Source organism: Scardinius erythrophthalmus, assembly GCF_964197995.2.
Source record: "Scardinius erythrophthalmus genome assembly, chromosome: 3".
NCBI lineage: Eukaryota > Metazoa > Chordata > Actinopteri > Cypriniformes > Leuciscidae > Scardinius > Scardinius erythrophthalmus.
Genome location: NC_138223.1, coordinates 16923534 through 16941142, shown reverse-complemented (window position 1 = coordinate 16941142; position 17609 = coordinate 16923534). Strand labels below are relative to the sequence as shown.

Below are 17609 nucleotides of genomic sequence, written 5' to 3'. Positions count from 1 at the left end.
TTAATATTTGGCTACTAGTTCTGCTGCGCTGCCCTGTGTGTGTAATAAGCAGAGTGTACACGAGTTCTGGACCTGCCTATAGGCGCAGATTACTAACGCGCTCTTTAAATAACCAAAAAAATATTGCAACCACTTTAGACCAGGTTTTTGTTAGTCAAAACATTGAGGTGCCGAATTGCACCAGGTGTATGATAGGGCCCCTAGTCTTGCATAGCCAGACCTTCAGACTAATGGCAGATGGTCTGGACTCCATAGCAGTTTTCATTGGCCAAGGACCACCCAGAAGTCAAGTGAAGGGTCTGTTGATCATCTGCCACCTGTTGAAGTGGAGATGTAATATTTTGAAGAAGATGGGCTTTTGGTGTCCCACTTTATCATTATCTCCCCAGTATTATGTATAAATACATTCAGTACTGTATGCGTGTAAGGAAGATGGGCAATACAGCTTCTCGCATCCCCACTTCCTCATCTACCGCTGCTTGTTGTGGAGTAATGCACAATGTTATACTCCTTCTGTAATTGTAGTTTGTGTTATGAGACATAGCCGAGGAATATGGGTTATTCCACCTCTCGCGTCCTGCTTCGTCAGCCATTGTCTTCCCAGTATTTAGAATAGGGAGGTATATTCCGGGATAAATGTATATGCTTTTTAATATTTGTATGCAAAGGGTTGCCATACACAGCTGAAGAAGAAGGGCTATTTCACTTCTAGACACTATGGTGTCTCCATAGTGTTACAAATGTGGAAATAATACCAATATGCTCCTCCTGTGTTTATAGTTATGCACTGGTTGGCATCGGTAAGGAAAGATGGGCAATTCCGCTTCTCCTATATAAATACAGAGATGGAAGTGTATGCTCCTTTTATGTTCGCAGGGACCATGGCAATTAATGAATGACTAAATTAAGGGGCCGTTTACACTACACTGTTTTCAAATAAAAACAAAAAACTTTTTATGCATTTTGGCCATTCATTTACATGACAACAGCATTTTGGGGACCTGAAAACGCAAGCTTTTGAAAACGGTTTTCAAAGTGCAATTTTTTTAAAACGATATCGTTATCGTCTCCATGTAACCAACAAAAATGTGAATTTGTGAAAATGGTGATGTCTTGCACATGCGTATTACGTGTTCAGTCTGTAGGCGCATAGTGTTTGTTTACAAAGTGACATCGCCAACTACTGGCCTGGCCTGCATAATACAGCTTTTTATCGGTTTCGTGGATCTGTGTGAACTGCGATCATTTTGGACAACGTTGTCATCTGTACATGAAAAACGCAAAGGAAAAACTTTTTAGTTTTTTTAGTACATCATTGTTGTGTAAACGTACCCTCAGACAAATGGTTACAAAGAAAATTAACTAAACAAGGCAGAGAAGCTAAACATAACTGTGACAAAATAGTCTTGTAACTTTCTATTTCTTTCTTGAAAAAGCGTCCTCCTGAAAATATTGAAACATAAACAGGGCTTTTGAAAAAGTGGGCGGTCACTATTGTGCACAGTCTGGGCAAATGTTGCGCAGTCTGTAACGACTTTGATGTGGTGTATACAGTATTGATAACGGTGTTGACAGTAGTCAAAATAAATGGAAAGTCAGATCCAAATCCTGTGAAATCTGAGAACATAATGGGACCATGACTCATGATCTCCTGGGATCTCTGTCTATTATTTGTCGCAATATGTAATTTGTCTCTTTGCCATTGTTTGGCCCTCTCTCTGTTCACCATGAGGCTCCAGACTGTCTCTCACATTCCCTAGTGAGAAATACCTCACCATATAGAAGCACCATAAACATCAAAAGCAATTCTGCAACAACACCACAATTTACAGAACCTACAACATAAAGAGAGACAATGTTTCATACCGTTATAAGAGAGGTTGACCGCACATTATTAGTACTGCTGTAAACACTATTTTGCTTGCAACAGCTATGTCCATTATAAGAGTACATGCTCAACCTGAAGGCCACTGTAAACAGCATGAATACGTTTTGAGTTTTATCACTTCTCAGAAAGTGGATAGAGAAATTTACCAACCATTTATTGAGCACCACCACAGTACTAAAAGTTTGGCTCTTTTCTTCAGCTTAATTCACCTAAAGAGGGGTTTCAGTGTTGGCTTAATACACACAAGATATGTTACTGTTACAATGCAGTTATTATGAACACGAATTACTTAGCAGTTAAAGTCACATGAAATCAAAATTGACATCTTTTTTTTTAATGGAATATTGCAGTATATATTATAAACAAAAAATGTGTGATAATTTGCACATGCATATTCAACAATAAATGCGCATTGTATATTTTCTGTATATTGGTTAACGTTAGTTATTACATGGCTTGGTTGAATTCCAATGTAGAATGCGGTCTGTTATTTCTTGATAACAGACCGCTGCGAATTATATCACACCGTTGCCATGAAAAACAGAGCATTGCTATGGAACGCGGAACGGACTATTTTCTTTAGCGGAAGCAATACAATCGTTTTTAAATCAATAAACTCCTTTTTAAATCAATAATTTGTGTCATTGCCTCCGCTTCGCGTCGGGGTCCCGTTCAGCCTGTCGGGGTTGTTATTCGCTATAACAACCGCCTCGCTATACATTATCCCGCTTATTACATGGCTACCTACAAAATAAATAAATAATCTGACACAAAGAAGCTATTCGCCTCGCTATACATTATCTCTTACATATGAGTGATTATTTTATTTTTTTTATATCACTGAAATTATTACCTTATTTTCTTTGCAATAAATAGTGGCCTAATGGTGAACTTTCACCCTGTGTGTAGCTAAATGGAGGAGCGGGACCGCAGTCGCTCACCATCTCGCAGGACCAGCAGAGTAGAACAGGTGGTGGGACGCTGGCTTCGCCGCTCCAGAGAGTCCATCAGCCGGTACCACTCTTTTAATCTAAGAATAATTGTGTGGACGAGTACTTTTACATTTCTTTTTTGTACATTGTGTTCGAATAGCATCACCCATTTCCCTCTCTGTCTGTATATAGCGAGCGTGTGTTAGAAGATGGGCAAGTTGCTGACAATGGCTCCCAGGATCAGAGGAGCTGTCCAATTAGAGTCACTGTTAAGATCCCACTTGACCCCACCCTTAACTCCCATGGCTTCACTGTATCAACACACACTCCACCCCAGGTGCTGGACGTGACAGAAGGTACGTTACACCCACAATCATCTCTAAAAATATTCATCAGGTCAAATAGTAAGGTTCTTTCATAATTCTTTATTATCCACCTCACATGTAATGAAAGCGCTGAAGCTAAGAACTAGATATTAGCCAGGTGGCCTTGGTTAACTCCAGAGCTCAACTGTGGGACTTCCAAATTCTTATGAATCACACTCACAGGGGTAACAGGCAGGGGACCATTGGCCATACAATTCAGAAACGAGATTATCCTTTTTTGGCGATTTTTGAATCCATTAGATTTTATTTTGGAATAATCCCACAATGATCATTTCTAGATTAGCTTGCTGGCAGGAAAATGCCCATGGACTCCATGAAGATGTTATCGTAATAAGAAGTGGATGACCAGGACTGCATTTCTCAAAAGCATCATGAGCTAAGTTGATCATAGAGACCATTGGTGCGAATGGCTTACGATGCTTTTGAGAAACGCAGCTTTGGTCTGTTGAGCCATTTGATGGAGCAGGTCTGAGGTCAATTACATTTTAAAGTAAAATTTTGATTATACAGCACACAAGCCCTTCATGAAAATCGATAAAACAGTTACAGTGCATTAGCTACAAAAAATGTTCCATTACTGCAAAAAGGATACTGCAGTAATATATTTATTATTAGAATATATTTGAGTCAAATCACAATAAACCTTTAAAAATCATATTTTTCACAAATCACTATGAAATATTTTAACATTTTTGTAGTGCATTTTGCAGATAATTCTACTTGTGTTTATGTATATGATCCCTTATATGCATATATATATATATATATATATATATATAGTATAGTATATAGTTATACTTTACGTTTCATTTGTTAACATTAGCAATAAACAATACTTCTACAGCATTTATTATTCTTTGCTAATGTTAATCTATACATTTACTATTGTACATTTTTAAGATCAAAAAATTGTATCTGTTAACATTAATGCACTGCGAACATAAACTTTTTTTTTAAATAAAGTTACAGTAACAAAGGTTAAATATATATTGCTCATTGTTAGTTCATGTTAGTTTAAGGGACAGTCCACCCAAAGATGAAAATTCTGTCATCATGTTGTTCCAAACCTGTATGCATTTCTTTCTTCTGCTGAACACAAAATAATATATTTTAAAGAATGTTGATAACCATTTTGGTTCCCATTGTATTTATTGTCCATACAATGGAAGTCAATGGAAACCAAAACTGTTTAGTTACCCACATTCTTCAAAATATCTTCTTTTGTGTTTCAAAGAAGAATGAAAGACATACAGGTTTGAAACGACATGAGGGGGAGTATGATGACAGACTTTTCATTTTTGGATGGACTATTTCTTTCATGCATTGACTAATGATAACAAATGAGACCTTATTGTAATGTTACCTTAAAAACTGTAATCTTTAATAGAGCAATTTAAAAACTGATTCATTTTATAAATGTTCTCTGAACATAAGTTTAAGGTTGAAATGTGGCCAAGCAGCTATGTGCATGTATTGCCTGCAATGACAGCAACATGTTGGCTGACTGGTTTGGCACATGGAGCAATGTCTACAGGAAACCCTACTCTTGGAATGGCTGATGCCATCTGGTTACCCCACAGCCAAATGGGATGACATAAACACTCTTTCTCAAACATTCCTTCTCTTACAGCATAATTAAGTCAATCTTGTAAACAGATTGACAGCTACAGTGTACATTGACAGTCTGTTTTTTATAGGAGGCCCTGCTGATGGAAAGCTTGTCCCTGGTGACCAACTTTTCAAAATAAACAATGTTGCTGTTGATGATCTATCTTCTGAGCAAGCTGCTGAAATCATCAGGTATGCGACATGTAAGAGTGTCTATGTGAAACTACAAAATCAGCTGTATCTGGGCTCCCAGATGTCCAGTTTTAGGTTTTAAAATATTTTACCAAATATTTTTGATCATTTTCATGTGCCAAATGTATCTTCGGAACAAATGGGACATCTGGTGGCTCTAGCTATCTGTACCACTAATTCTGTTGTACTCTTTTTCTATTATTTATAGAGAATGTCAGAACACCATAATACTGACTGTCCTGAGAAATACTGTGGTAAGTGTATGTGTGCATATAGTTAGAGACTCACACAAACTGTTACTTCTGATTGGGGAATGGCAGGAGGATACAGTGTTGTTATGCATTATGGCAGCAGGCGGAAATTACCAAAAAGTATTTTTTGATAGATAACTATTAGAATAATAAAAATTCTACAAATCTCCCAACTCTTATGTGTTCATTTATTAAATATTTTTTTTCTAATTTGATTATGCTTTCAGTTTTCAGTAAACCTATTAAATACAAAGCATCAGAGTATATACTGTATATATTTAGGTCCGATGAAGATGACAAAGATGCAAATGGTTCCAAAACAAAAGTATTTATTAAATAAAACAAACTCAGGTAATCCACAGGAATGAAAACGCAAGAAAACAGTGTAATATGAATGGAGCACAAAGAGGAACTTACATACACAGTGATGATGACTAAATAATAAACAGGTGAGATGATTTAATGAATGTCCAGAACCACTAATAGCTGGCAGGAAACAAGAACAAAGGGAACAGGTAACTGAACGGAAACAAACTAAAAGTCCAAGAAAATTAAACTAAACACACAGATCGTGACAATATTCAATTGTTCCTGGGCTGCAAAGGAGTGGAACAAGAATATTCAGAATGTTTATTCTGAATGATGCAACACAAATTAATTTGTGTTTAACTGAAAAAAAAATTATTAACTTTTATAATTAATAAATTAATACTTTAAATCGGCTGTAGTACAATGACAAATAAAAGCTAATAATTTCATTTCGAAAACATCTATTTATAATGTAAATGGCTAAAGTTTGAGAAAAGCCCCTGGTTTATTTTGTTAATGCGATTTCAATTAGGTCACACAAAAAGTATAATGATATTTCCATGATAATTCCATTGCATTCTTTGAATACGGTAATCATTCAGTACCATGATATACAGTATATTAAAGTCCCATGATTGCTCTCTGATACAATTCCTGTAGCATGGTACCACCACAGTACCTTTTTTTGTAAGGGTCATAAAGAGGAAATACAGATAGTTTGATCTCAGGATGTCACTCTGTTTGGAAATAATAGATGTTTCTTAGTGACAGGTAAATTTCACAGTCAATGCGAATGCCAGTGTAATTCTGCAATGAATGTTTTTTGAAAGAATATGTCACTGAAGGTCAAACAGATCCATATTTGTGCTGATTGTCATTATGGCTGTGCCATAGGGGCCAAAGTCGTCCTTCATAACTCCAGAGAAGAGAGCCAAGCTGAAGTCAAACCCTGTTAAAGTGAGGTTTGCAGAGGAGGTGGTGGTCAATGGTCACTCACAGGTTTGACACATTCTGTTCATTCATGCTATGTTAGTATTCACATTCGCTAATTTACAACAACAAAAAAGATAACGTGAATAAGCGATAAAGAAAATAAGAGCGAGAGAATATGAAAAAAAGATGTAGAACAATAGAGAGGCATTGAGAGGGAGAGGTTTGGCAGTCTACCCAGTCTTGGGAAAAACCTTAGTCAATAATTTAGCATTTATTTATTAATTATTCAATTATCCATTAATCATATCTCTGTGTAACTGTGCTGACATGGTGTATAGTATAGCTGAAATTTTGATTATAATAGAGCACCTTAAAATAGATAGAGCACAGTTAGCCTAAAAGTAAAAATTCTGTCATTATTTTTCAGTGAATTGTTCCTTTAGGTGGAGTGCCGTGAGTCTATTCATTTCCCTCGACCCAAGATGTTTTTTAATTAACATCTAATTAAAATTACCCATTATCAGGCACACCACATGACTAAGGCAGTGATAAAGTTGTTTTATCTTTGTTGCATGCAGCCTTTGAGTGCTTAATCTTTTTTAATGTGATAATGAGACTGATAATATTCCCTGGCTTAACTAGAATTGTTTAAACACTGTTGAAACAGGCAGTTGCTTTGCCATTGCTACAATATATTGAACATATATTGACCTTTGACCCCCAGGGTAACTCTCTGCTGTTCCTGCCCAATGTTCTGAAGGTCTATCTGGAGAATGGCCAAACGAAGGCTTTTAAATTTGAATCTAAAACCACTGTGAAGGTACTTTAGACATTTTTACTGTAGTCTGTTGTTATGTGATGCCTTATTTTTCAGTCAGCATTAATTATGTTGCTTTTTTTATGATGTTTATTGGATAGTTTCGATAATTTCATGCATGATCCAATCGCAGTATTAGGGACTTTTTGGAAATGCTATATACACTACCATTCAAATGTTTAGGGTCAGTAAGATTAAATTAAAGCAAGTATGCATTAAAATGATCAAATGTTTAAAAAAACTGGGGTACTTTTGAATTTTGTATTCAACAATCCTGAAAAAAATGTATCACGGTTTAGGACATAGTGATGACTCTGAAGGAGAAACTGTCAATCACCCGGATCGAACACTTCTCTCTGGTACTTGAACAACAATACAGCATCAGCAAACTATATCTACTTCACGAGGAAGAGATTATTCAAAAGGTGCACACACAAACACAAGAAAAAAACAAAAAACAAATACACACATCAATAAATGATCATTTATTCATCATCATGTAGTTACAAACCTGTGGGACTTCCTTTCTTCTCTGGAACATGAACTATTTTTTGAAGAATATACTGGCCACTTACCTCCATGTAATAAAGGTGAATAAAGATGCGAGCGGAAAGTCAAGATCTAAAACTCATAAAAGCATTCTGAAAGATTTTCAGTGATTATGACTTTCTTACACAAAGCTGTCATTTGACTCCAGAAATCCTTTTGCATATGGACCACTTTTATGATACTTTCACAAAGTCCTTTTCCCCTTTCACTTTCCATACATTAAAAAAAAGAGTATGTTCTTCATATCACCTTTTGTGTTCCACAGCAAAAGCAAAGTCATACAGGTTTAAAACACCACAAGGATGGGTAAATAATAACAAAATTTACATGTTGGGTGAAAATGTTCCTTTAAAGAGTTAAGTTACTTCTTTCTACACTCACATACAGTATACATCTAACACTCTGTGTATATGTGACAGGTGGCTGAAAAGCAGGAGACTCACGACTACAGGTGTCTGTTTCGTGTCTGTTTTCTACCGAGAGACTTTAAGAGCATGCTCAAAGAAGATCCTGTGGCCTTTGAGTATCTATACTTACAGGTGTGCGTTTGTGTCTGTGTGTATATACAGGCATTTAAATAATACAAATAATAATATCGCCACAGATTGATTTTAGATTGTTTTTAATAGTTTGTGTGTATGTGTGTAGAGCGTGAGTGATGTATTGCAGGAAAGGTTTGCAGTGGAGATGAAATGTAATACAGCTCTCAGACTGGCTGCTCTACTTGTACAGGAAAAACTAGCAAGCAGTGGACAATCTCTTAAAACACCTCTGAAGGCCATGATGTGAGTACACACACACTAACACATGAGTGTCCATGCTATTTTAACTAATGAACGAAAACTTGTTGCTGCATTTTCTAGTTGTCCTCCTTAGCAAGTACACTAAGGTTTGGGGTCAGTAAGATGTTCTTTTTTTTTTTTTATAAATACTTTTCAAAATTTTACTTTTCAAAAATAAAAATTTTAATTCTATTAAAGAATTCCATTTAAGATAGATAGAAAAATGTCTCTAATCATGTTTCCACGACCGATTTAATAAATCTTTCTTGAGCACCAAATCAGCATAATTAATTCTAAAGGATCATGACTGAAGATTGGTGTAATGTAAAGTACTGGAGAAACATATGATAAAATTGAAAGCTGTTATTTTAAATAGTAGTAATATTTAACAATATTATTGTAACGTGTAGACTAACACCCACAAAATCCAACAGTCTTTTAATAAACAATGTGAGCACGTAGGAGGAATGAGAATAGCAACTAGACTTAACATAAACAATACTGGACGAAGAGGAAACACAGGGCTTATAAACATGAGAAAACGTAATCAGGATGAAACAGAACAGGTGAGTGGGACTAATTAACAAACAACTAGGAAACGAATTAACTAACTTGGAAATCTGGCAAACAGGAACAGATCAAACAGAGTGAAAAACTATAACAAGACATAACAGTACATAACCATTACAATTATTGTTTTTCTGTATTTTTGATCAAATAAATGCTGCCTTGGTCATCAAAAACTATTCACAGTATTCTGTCTGTACTATTTCTGTCTGAAGGAAGGAGTGGGGTATTGAAAGCTTTGTGTCCCACACCTTACTGCGAAACATGAGAGAGAAGGACTTGAAGAAAGCCATCAGTTACCACATGAAAAAGATTCTATCTCAGGAGCCAAAGCAAAAGGTGTGTGCATGTGAATGCTGTATTTGTGTTCTGTCTTGAGCATTGAGTGGAAAAATGTAAATCATGCACATAGTACATAAAGTATACCTGTAACTCAAAAATAAAAATATATATATAACCCATACTGTCTGCCATAGAGCAATGATGGTTTCAGATAGTATTGTGACATATACCATGTTACAGAATAATACTATATCCATTTATCATGTTGTTGTTGTTTTACTTTGAAAGAATATCATGGTGCATGTAAAAATATACCATAGCATTCCCATGGTAGATGTGCTCAAAACATGAATATTTTGGTTTTCTTTGCTAGTGAAGTACAGTACAATGTGTATTTACATTATTTCCCATGGGTGTTTTCATAGGTGATCTCAGTGAATCGTGCTAGACTGAACTACTTGAATGAGATGTCTGAACTCAAGTCCTATGGTGGAAAGGCTTTTAGTGCAACTATGATGGTAAGAGATGCACTCTGAGTCTTAATATCCACTTTCAGACATGAAATCCATTAAACTGCTGTAAAAAAAATGCCATTAAATGTACCCCACCTGCATTTACACACGCAATGGCTTTACATCTTTCATCTGCATTGCTACCACTCACACATCAGCACCAAAATGCCACTTTAGAAAGTCAGAGACCTACATTGCACATGCTCTCTTCAGTCATAGAATTTTCCACCAGTCGGACCAGTAGTTTAGATTCACTGCCTACACCACAAAAAAATGTAATTTACTCTACACTGTCATTCAAAAGATTGGGGCTGGGTTTTTTTCAGGTTTTTGAAAATCTCTTATTCTCAACAAGGCTGCATTTACTTGATTAAAAATAAATTAAAAACAGCAAAATTGTGACATATTATTACAATTTAATTCAACTGTTTTCTATGTTAAGATATTTAAAAATAGCAAAGCAGAATTATGCCCTGTTATTTTTTTCAGTGTTACATGATCCTTTAGACATCGTTCTAATATGCTACAGTTACAGTTAATTACTGTTGAAAATAGTTGCGCGACTTAATATTTTTGTGGAAACCGCAATACATTTAATGAATTAAAAAGGTCCAAAAGAACAGCATTTATGCGAAAAATATAATTTTTGTAACAATTTATAAGTATTGACTGTCGCTTTATGCACCCTTTATTGTCAACGTAATGCCTCATTGATGGATGAAGTATTCTTTTCTTTTAAAAAAAACTTACTGACCCCAAACTTTTGAATGGTAGTATATTTTTACATTTTATTGATGCAGCTGTATACACGTGAGAAAAATATCTTTAACTTCTTGATCCAAATCAATAACAGCACTATTCAATACGTCACAGAAAAACAAATACTTTTACTCAAAAAGTATATGTTGAGCCCTGAAGTGGGCCATTATTTAATTCCTTTCCATAAAAATGTTACCTTTCTGTTTTAATTCAAATAACCTGTATTTCTAAATAAAACAGGTGAAATGAAGTACAAAAAAAAAAAAAAAAAAAAGATGAGATTAAATGTTTACATATTTCTATTTTGGTTTCTCTTTTTGGTTTATTTGGTTTTCTCCCTGCTGTCCATTCCATATATCACATGCTTTATCACATACTGTATGCTCTTTCTCTATTTAACTAGCTACAGGACAGAGAGTCAATGGTGAGTTTGTTGGTGGGAGCTCAGTATGGGGTGAGTCAGGTGATCAACCATAAACTGAGCATCATGACCACACTAACTGAATTCAGCTGCATTACCAGAGTGGAACTATTACCCGAGTCTGACAGAGTTAGTCTGGTCAAGATCTACCTGCAGGATATAAAGGTAAACAATAAACATGCACTCGTACTTCCATCTACATATCCTCTCTGCTCTGACTTTGTTTCACATTGGTCACACTTTTCCTGTCTTCAGCCAATAACGTTGCTGATGGAGTCAGTGGCAGCAAAAGATTTATTGTGTCTGGTTGCTGGATACTGCAAACTATTTGTGGACCCCCAGATCTGCGTGTTCCCCTGGTCAACTAATTCAAAGAGCCACCGCATATCAGCAGAGGAGGGTATACAACCTATTTGTCTGTTTTACTGAATTCTTTGTTCTGGTGAAACATTACATTTTTTACTTTAAAAACAGAATTTTAGAATGAGTTGGAGAGTGGGGTATGATAGGCCGACAGTGTGACCACATTACTGTTTCTGCATGTTTGAAAAAGGATATTTTCACAATGCGATTTATCTGAATTTTGTCTCTGCTTCTGCCTTTGTGTAGGTTATGTGTCACACTGTGGCAGTGACTCTGACGACTCAGACACAGATGTGGATGCTCTCCTTACTCATGTTGCTAGCACTGCTAAAAGCAACAAAACAGCAGTTAAACCCAGAGATAAGCTACCAGATGGAACTGAAAAAACACAAAGTAACAATAAAAAAGATGAAGAGGTGGAGAAGGAAGGAGGCAAAGAAGAGGAGGTGGTTGAGAAGAAGGAAAAGGAAGAGGATAAAGAAACCATCCATGAACATGGTAATAATGAAAAGACAGTAGAAACAGATGATGAGAGAGTAGGCACAGAAAAGGAAGACAAAGAGCAAGAGAAAAAGCCTGAACAACCTCAGTGTATCATCATTGTGGATGACCCTTCATCTGAAGCATCTGATTCATACCAAACTGAATCACATTTCATGACCAGCATGTCCAGTGACTCTATAGATGCCCTAGAAGAGGACGACCTGATGACCTACTTCTCTACCAGACGCCCATGCCATTTACCAGTGAAAGACTCTTACTGCTGTGAAGACCGCTATTCACCAGCATTGTCTCCACAGCAACTGCACAGCAAAGATTCCCACTCTCAAAGTGACCTGTGCTCTGCTGATTCCCATTGTGAGTCTGATATTGACCAATTCTTTTGCTTTGCTGCACTCTCAAATATTGCTGAATGTCTACCTAGTCCCCCTGCAGCCAGTGAAGAGGAGGACTGTGAGGAGTTGGGGCCAGAGACTGAAAAACATGAAAAGAGGTCACCTGCAAAATGTCCTGGAACCACCCTACCCCCTCCTGGAGACTATGTGTTCACCTTTGAACAAGGAGACACTAGACACTACTACAATATCTGCTCCAATGTGACCCCTGACAGTGCCCGCAGCCTTCCACAACCTCTCTCTCCTCCGGGTCCTATAGAAACACAACCGGATCGGGAAGGAAGGGAAGTAAATCAAACAGTAACAGTGCCAATTTTTCAACCTCCACCAGGGTTTGGAGACAGCAGTTCAGATGATGAGTTCTTTGATGCTCAGGAAAGATTCATATCCCCTGAAGAACCCTCCTCAAGTACAATGACAAGAGGTATGACGTAGGGAAGATTCTCTATGAAATGTTCTCAAATTATTATAACAAATGTTGTAGAAGTTAAAGAAGTTAGTTAATCATATGAAAAAGTAGTTATCTGCACTCATAAAAAAAAAAAAGAAATCATATCCAAAATAGTGATGTAGAGTTTTGCTAACAAATACTTACCATGTGTATTTGCTGATATTTCTCTTTATAGAAAATTCTGCAAAGCCAAGCACCATAAGCGTAGGTGGGATTGGCATCCGTGTCAGTGAACAAGAAGCAGAGGATCTAGAGAAGAAACAAAAGGAGGAAGGAAAAATGATTACACAAGATGAATTTTCAAATTTCAATAAAAGATCCAAAAAGCGTCGCTCATTTATGGAAACAAATTACACATCCCTGGTATCATTCCCAGAACAGGATCAATTAGATAACAGCTATGGAAATAGCATACCAAGCTATGGTTCCATATCAGTCAACTATGGTGCTGGACAAATAGCATGTTTTGATGGCGGATGCTCAGATCAAGGGCCATGTCCAACAGTCTCATCTCTGACCGATTCTGAAGGAGAACCATCACCACTGGAATCAAAACCCATCAACCCATCCAAAGTCAATGGATCAGGACCAGATAATCCTACTGATACACAAGTGGGACACTCAAACAAAGCATATCAGCGGAAACAGCAACTTATAGAGATGGAACCAGATTCCATGGAGTTCAAATCAGTCTCTGAGCTAATGTCTTCAGTATCGCCAACTATAGTAGCAGTACGCTCCCGCATGGACCTACAGGACAAAGGTAGTTCCAGTAACCATGGCAGAGATGATGAAGAGGAGGGTGCAGTTGGAGGTCTTGTTGAGAGACTGTTTGGAGGCCACTTGTTCTTTGATATATCTGGAGGAAAGTGTGATAGCAGCGTTTTATTTGGTCAAAGAGATGACCATGTAACCAAACAAATGGAGGATTCATCCCAGGCCAGATTAGTGACCCAAAAGAGCAGTTCACTGCCAAGACTAGGCCAGTTATCCCCATCAAGTTTACCCTACTTCCATCTCCCGAGTATATCATACACCACAAGCCCTAATATAGACAAGGATGATGATACTGCATATCTAGAATCTGGGATGGGAAAATGCTCAGTGGACCCCACGGAAAGGACAAGAAGTCAAAGCATGTCTGCCTACTTTGGCAGTGGTGCACCACATTGCCCATCAAGACAATTATTTTCCCAGCGAGTCGTAGGACCAGAATCTGATGAAACTGACAATTCTTGTAACGCTTCCATCCAAGAACTGTCTTCTGGCATTCCTTCTTATGAACCAGCCCAGAGATTCCTTCTTACGCCCTGTCCATCTGGCATCCTTGGGCAACTTTCTGCCTCAACATTGCGGGGAAAGATCCAGAGCCTTCCTCTCTACTTATCACGTTCCCAGGAAATGCTAACTGCCAGTTCTAATGGCAGTGGCAACGTTAAGCCTGTGAGAAGACTTTCAGAAACACAACTACAAAGAAATGAAGTTGAGGTAGCAAAAGAAGTAACTGAGGATGTGACATTGAATGTAGGTACTCCTGAAGTAACAGAGGTAAAAGTGGTTACCATAGTATCTGAAGAAGTAACTGAAGTCATTGAGGAGATAAGAGAGGTCAACCATATTAGTCCTCAAGCATGTGGACAGCATAAAGCCAAAACTGAACCTAAAGAGTTTTCTGTATTAGCCATATCCCCCTTGTGTTCCAAAGCAGACAACTCTCTCCAAGTCAGCCCCTCATCTGTTGTGGTTACTACACAAAACCTAAACGGACCCTGGGGGCTGGTAACGTCTGGTGGATTACAAGAATATAGCTGCCCTCCCTCAAGCACAACTCCCCAAAACTTTACGTCTAGCTGTGGGGTTTTCACAAACTGCCAGTCCAAACCTACCATAGCCCAGCCACAATCCTTGCCCAGCCCCAATCAACATAAGAAACAAGACCTTAGCTGCAGCTCAGTACTGGCTATGGGTTGTGACACTGTAAAGGAGAGTGTTGAGACACCTTTAGAGGTCTGCCAGACAGTATACACCAACTGTTTCAGTGGAGTTCTTGACAGTGCCAGCTTCGATGATGAACTCACTGTCTACGAGTTTTCCCGCAGAACGAGCCAGGGTGAAACAGGGGATACAGTGCTGACATCTGTCCCTCCTTCCTCTCTCTCTGCATCCCCTGCATCGTTCTCTCCATCTTCTCCATTGCCCTCATTCCCTCATCTAGTACTGCCTGCTTCGTCATCTACAGAGCTCAGTCCCCTTCTGTCTCCCCTGGATGCTCCGAACTGCTTCCTAACGAACCCCCATGGAGATATCATGACTTCACTGCTGACTCGCCGGTATCCTTTACCACCAACAGGATTCCTTTCTTTGCAAAGGGATGTGGATACCATCTTAAGTGTTCTTGCTGGTGCTATAAAGAACCAAGATAGGGTCCACGAGCACCCCAGGGATACCTGTGTGGCTCACTTTTCAGAGAACAAAAGGCGATTACATGCAGAGGCTCGGGGGCTTTTAGCTGGATGTCAGCGTGTGGTCAGGGTTGGGCAGACGCCAGAGGAAACACTTCAATCGTTGTCTGAAAGCTTCCGCTCACTGGTACAGCTGACAATTGTATGCTTATGTTTCTCTAGTTGCCAGCGATGCAGGGAGCGCCATGTCCAAGCACTTACGGGACTAGCAAATGTTGCAAAAACTTATCAAGACTTTGCTCGGGCGGCAGAGCTTGTGGGAAGTGCTAGCGAAAGGAAGACTTGTCATGATCTGAGTATTAAACTCCTGGCTCGCCAATGCACTGCACTGACAACCTCAGTCTTCTGCCTCACCCAGCTCTTTCGCACTCTCACTGCCCTTTGACATTTGGACTGTTACATTGAGTAGTCGCAAGAAACTTGTCAGAATAACTCAAATGTGGTTTAAATAAACTTATTGAGATATACAACATTAATATTGAGGCAGTGTCCTAAGGCACTGTCACACCAGTAATAAGCATAAACTAATACATACACTCACACACATACAGACACAGAAACATAAAACCTGCCATTTAAATGTATTGAATGGATTAGCCTAAAATGACAAATGTACTGAGAACAGAATTTCTAAACAGGGTACTAAACAGCTTGTTTTGCAGTATTTGTATGTTGGGTATAAGTATTTAGTATTGAATGTAATTCTAAACTATAACTGTATTTGTACTATGGTTGTCAGTTATTTATTCTGCTTCATGAGGAAAGCATAGACAGGGATTTTCCATAGTATCCTCCAACATTCTCTGCTATCTTTCTCATAATTGCTCTCTCTTGCTTCCTCACCAATGTTATGCACATACAGTATTCTCTTCTCAATACCTAGTGTCTATTAGAGAATGTTATGAAAGCTTTCTGCAGTAATCACCTGGGTTATAAATGTTTACTAATACAAACAATATTTTACTTGAGTTGCCAGTAATGTTACATGTTCTTTTAGAAAAATATACCAAAGCCTACGGATGAATGATTTTGCAGAGTGAATGCAGATTCATTCAAAAGACTTTACATTAACTTTTTCGTATGCTTTACAGCTTAATAAGGGGGGGTATTATTTGGATCATTAGATTATCTTTGTGGAGAAATAACAGTATCATTTTTGGTGCCATTGATTTATTTTTCACTGACAAGTTATACCTTTTTAGTCATTCCTCCCCCTAAAATATTTTAGTCTTCACAAAACACTGCGCACATAATCATACAATGATCAAATTATTGTAGAAAATGGTTGAAAGGTGACAGGAGTGGAAAATTACAAATTTGAGTTTGAGAAAATATAAAAATGACTAAATTAATAGCCATGTAATTTACCTACCAGTCCAGTACGTGTCTGAATACCAAAAAGCTGCCATGCACTCTCTTCTTATAGGGCATGCTGTAAGCCATAGACATACTGTATACGTTGGAAATAGTGGGATGCATGCAAAAATGAATGCATGATTGAAAGATTGACCAGTGAGTGAATGAATGGTTATAACAATGAAAACCAGCTTTGTAATGCAGCATTCACCCCCATTAAAATGACTTCTAAACAACAGGAGAAGTTTGTTTTATTAATTAGACTTCACACTATTCTCTTCCATATTAATGGCAACATATATTTGCATCAACACCACGGTACAGCCAGGAATTTATATTTATGTTGCGCTGACTGATGTGGGTCAGTGGATTTACCACTGAAGCCTAGCTGCAGATGCAAACTCATGAGAGCAAAAGTTTTCAGTCAGAGTGCGATTGTGATATTCCCTGTCAGCTGAGACTGATTTATTCAGTGAGTGAAAGTGTCTAATTGGGATTGCCCAAATAAAGTGAATGGTAGGCTAATTGGCTAGTCAAGTGATCTTAACGTTGCGATGAAACTGAAGATCTTTTCTTCATATTGTGATGTAGCCTACATCCATGTGTAAAGGGATTATTAAAAATATATTTATATGGCAGGGATTTGGTTCTATGCTTCGGTTGTTTTGAGATGTGGGCATTGCACACAAAAGTGGAGACAGATAAAATGCAAGCTTGAAATGGCAGGGTTTAAGCAGAGAAATCCAGCATACGTCACCAGAAAGAAGTCCAGTTATGATATTATAGTTAAACAATAAAACATTTTTTTTTATGAAACATGCACAGATGAATTGTTCACAATGAGACCATTAACATGCATTTAATATGATGAATTTCATTTCATGCCGACTTTA

At 37.7% G+C, this 17609-nt stretch overlaps 1 protein-coding gene across 1 annotated transcript; it reads left to right on the top strand.

Annotated features, from left to right (window-relative positions):
* Positions 1 to 2801: 2801 nt before the first annotated feature.
* On the top strand, positions 2802 to 15745 carry frmpd1a (FERM and PDZ domain containing 1a; the record flags this gene model as incomplete). The annotated part of the gene is made up of 15 exons (XM_081360441.1): positions 2802 to 2902; positions 3013 to 3176; positions 4904 to 5006; positions 5215 to 5260; positions 6461 to 6565; positions 7224 to 7319; positions 7616 to 7741; positions 8285 to 8404; positions 8514 to 8650; positions 9430 to 9553; positions 9922 to 10014; positions 11171 to 11353; positions 11444 to 11588; positions 11798 to 12871; positions 13074 to 15745. 15 exons carry the CDS (start codon positions 2802 to 2804, stop codon positions 15743 to 15745), a joined length of 5289 nt encoding a protein of 1762 aa, XP_081216567.1.
* Between the last annotated feature and the right edge of the window lie 1864 nt (positions 15746 to 17609).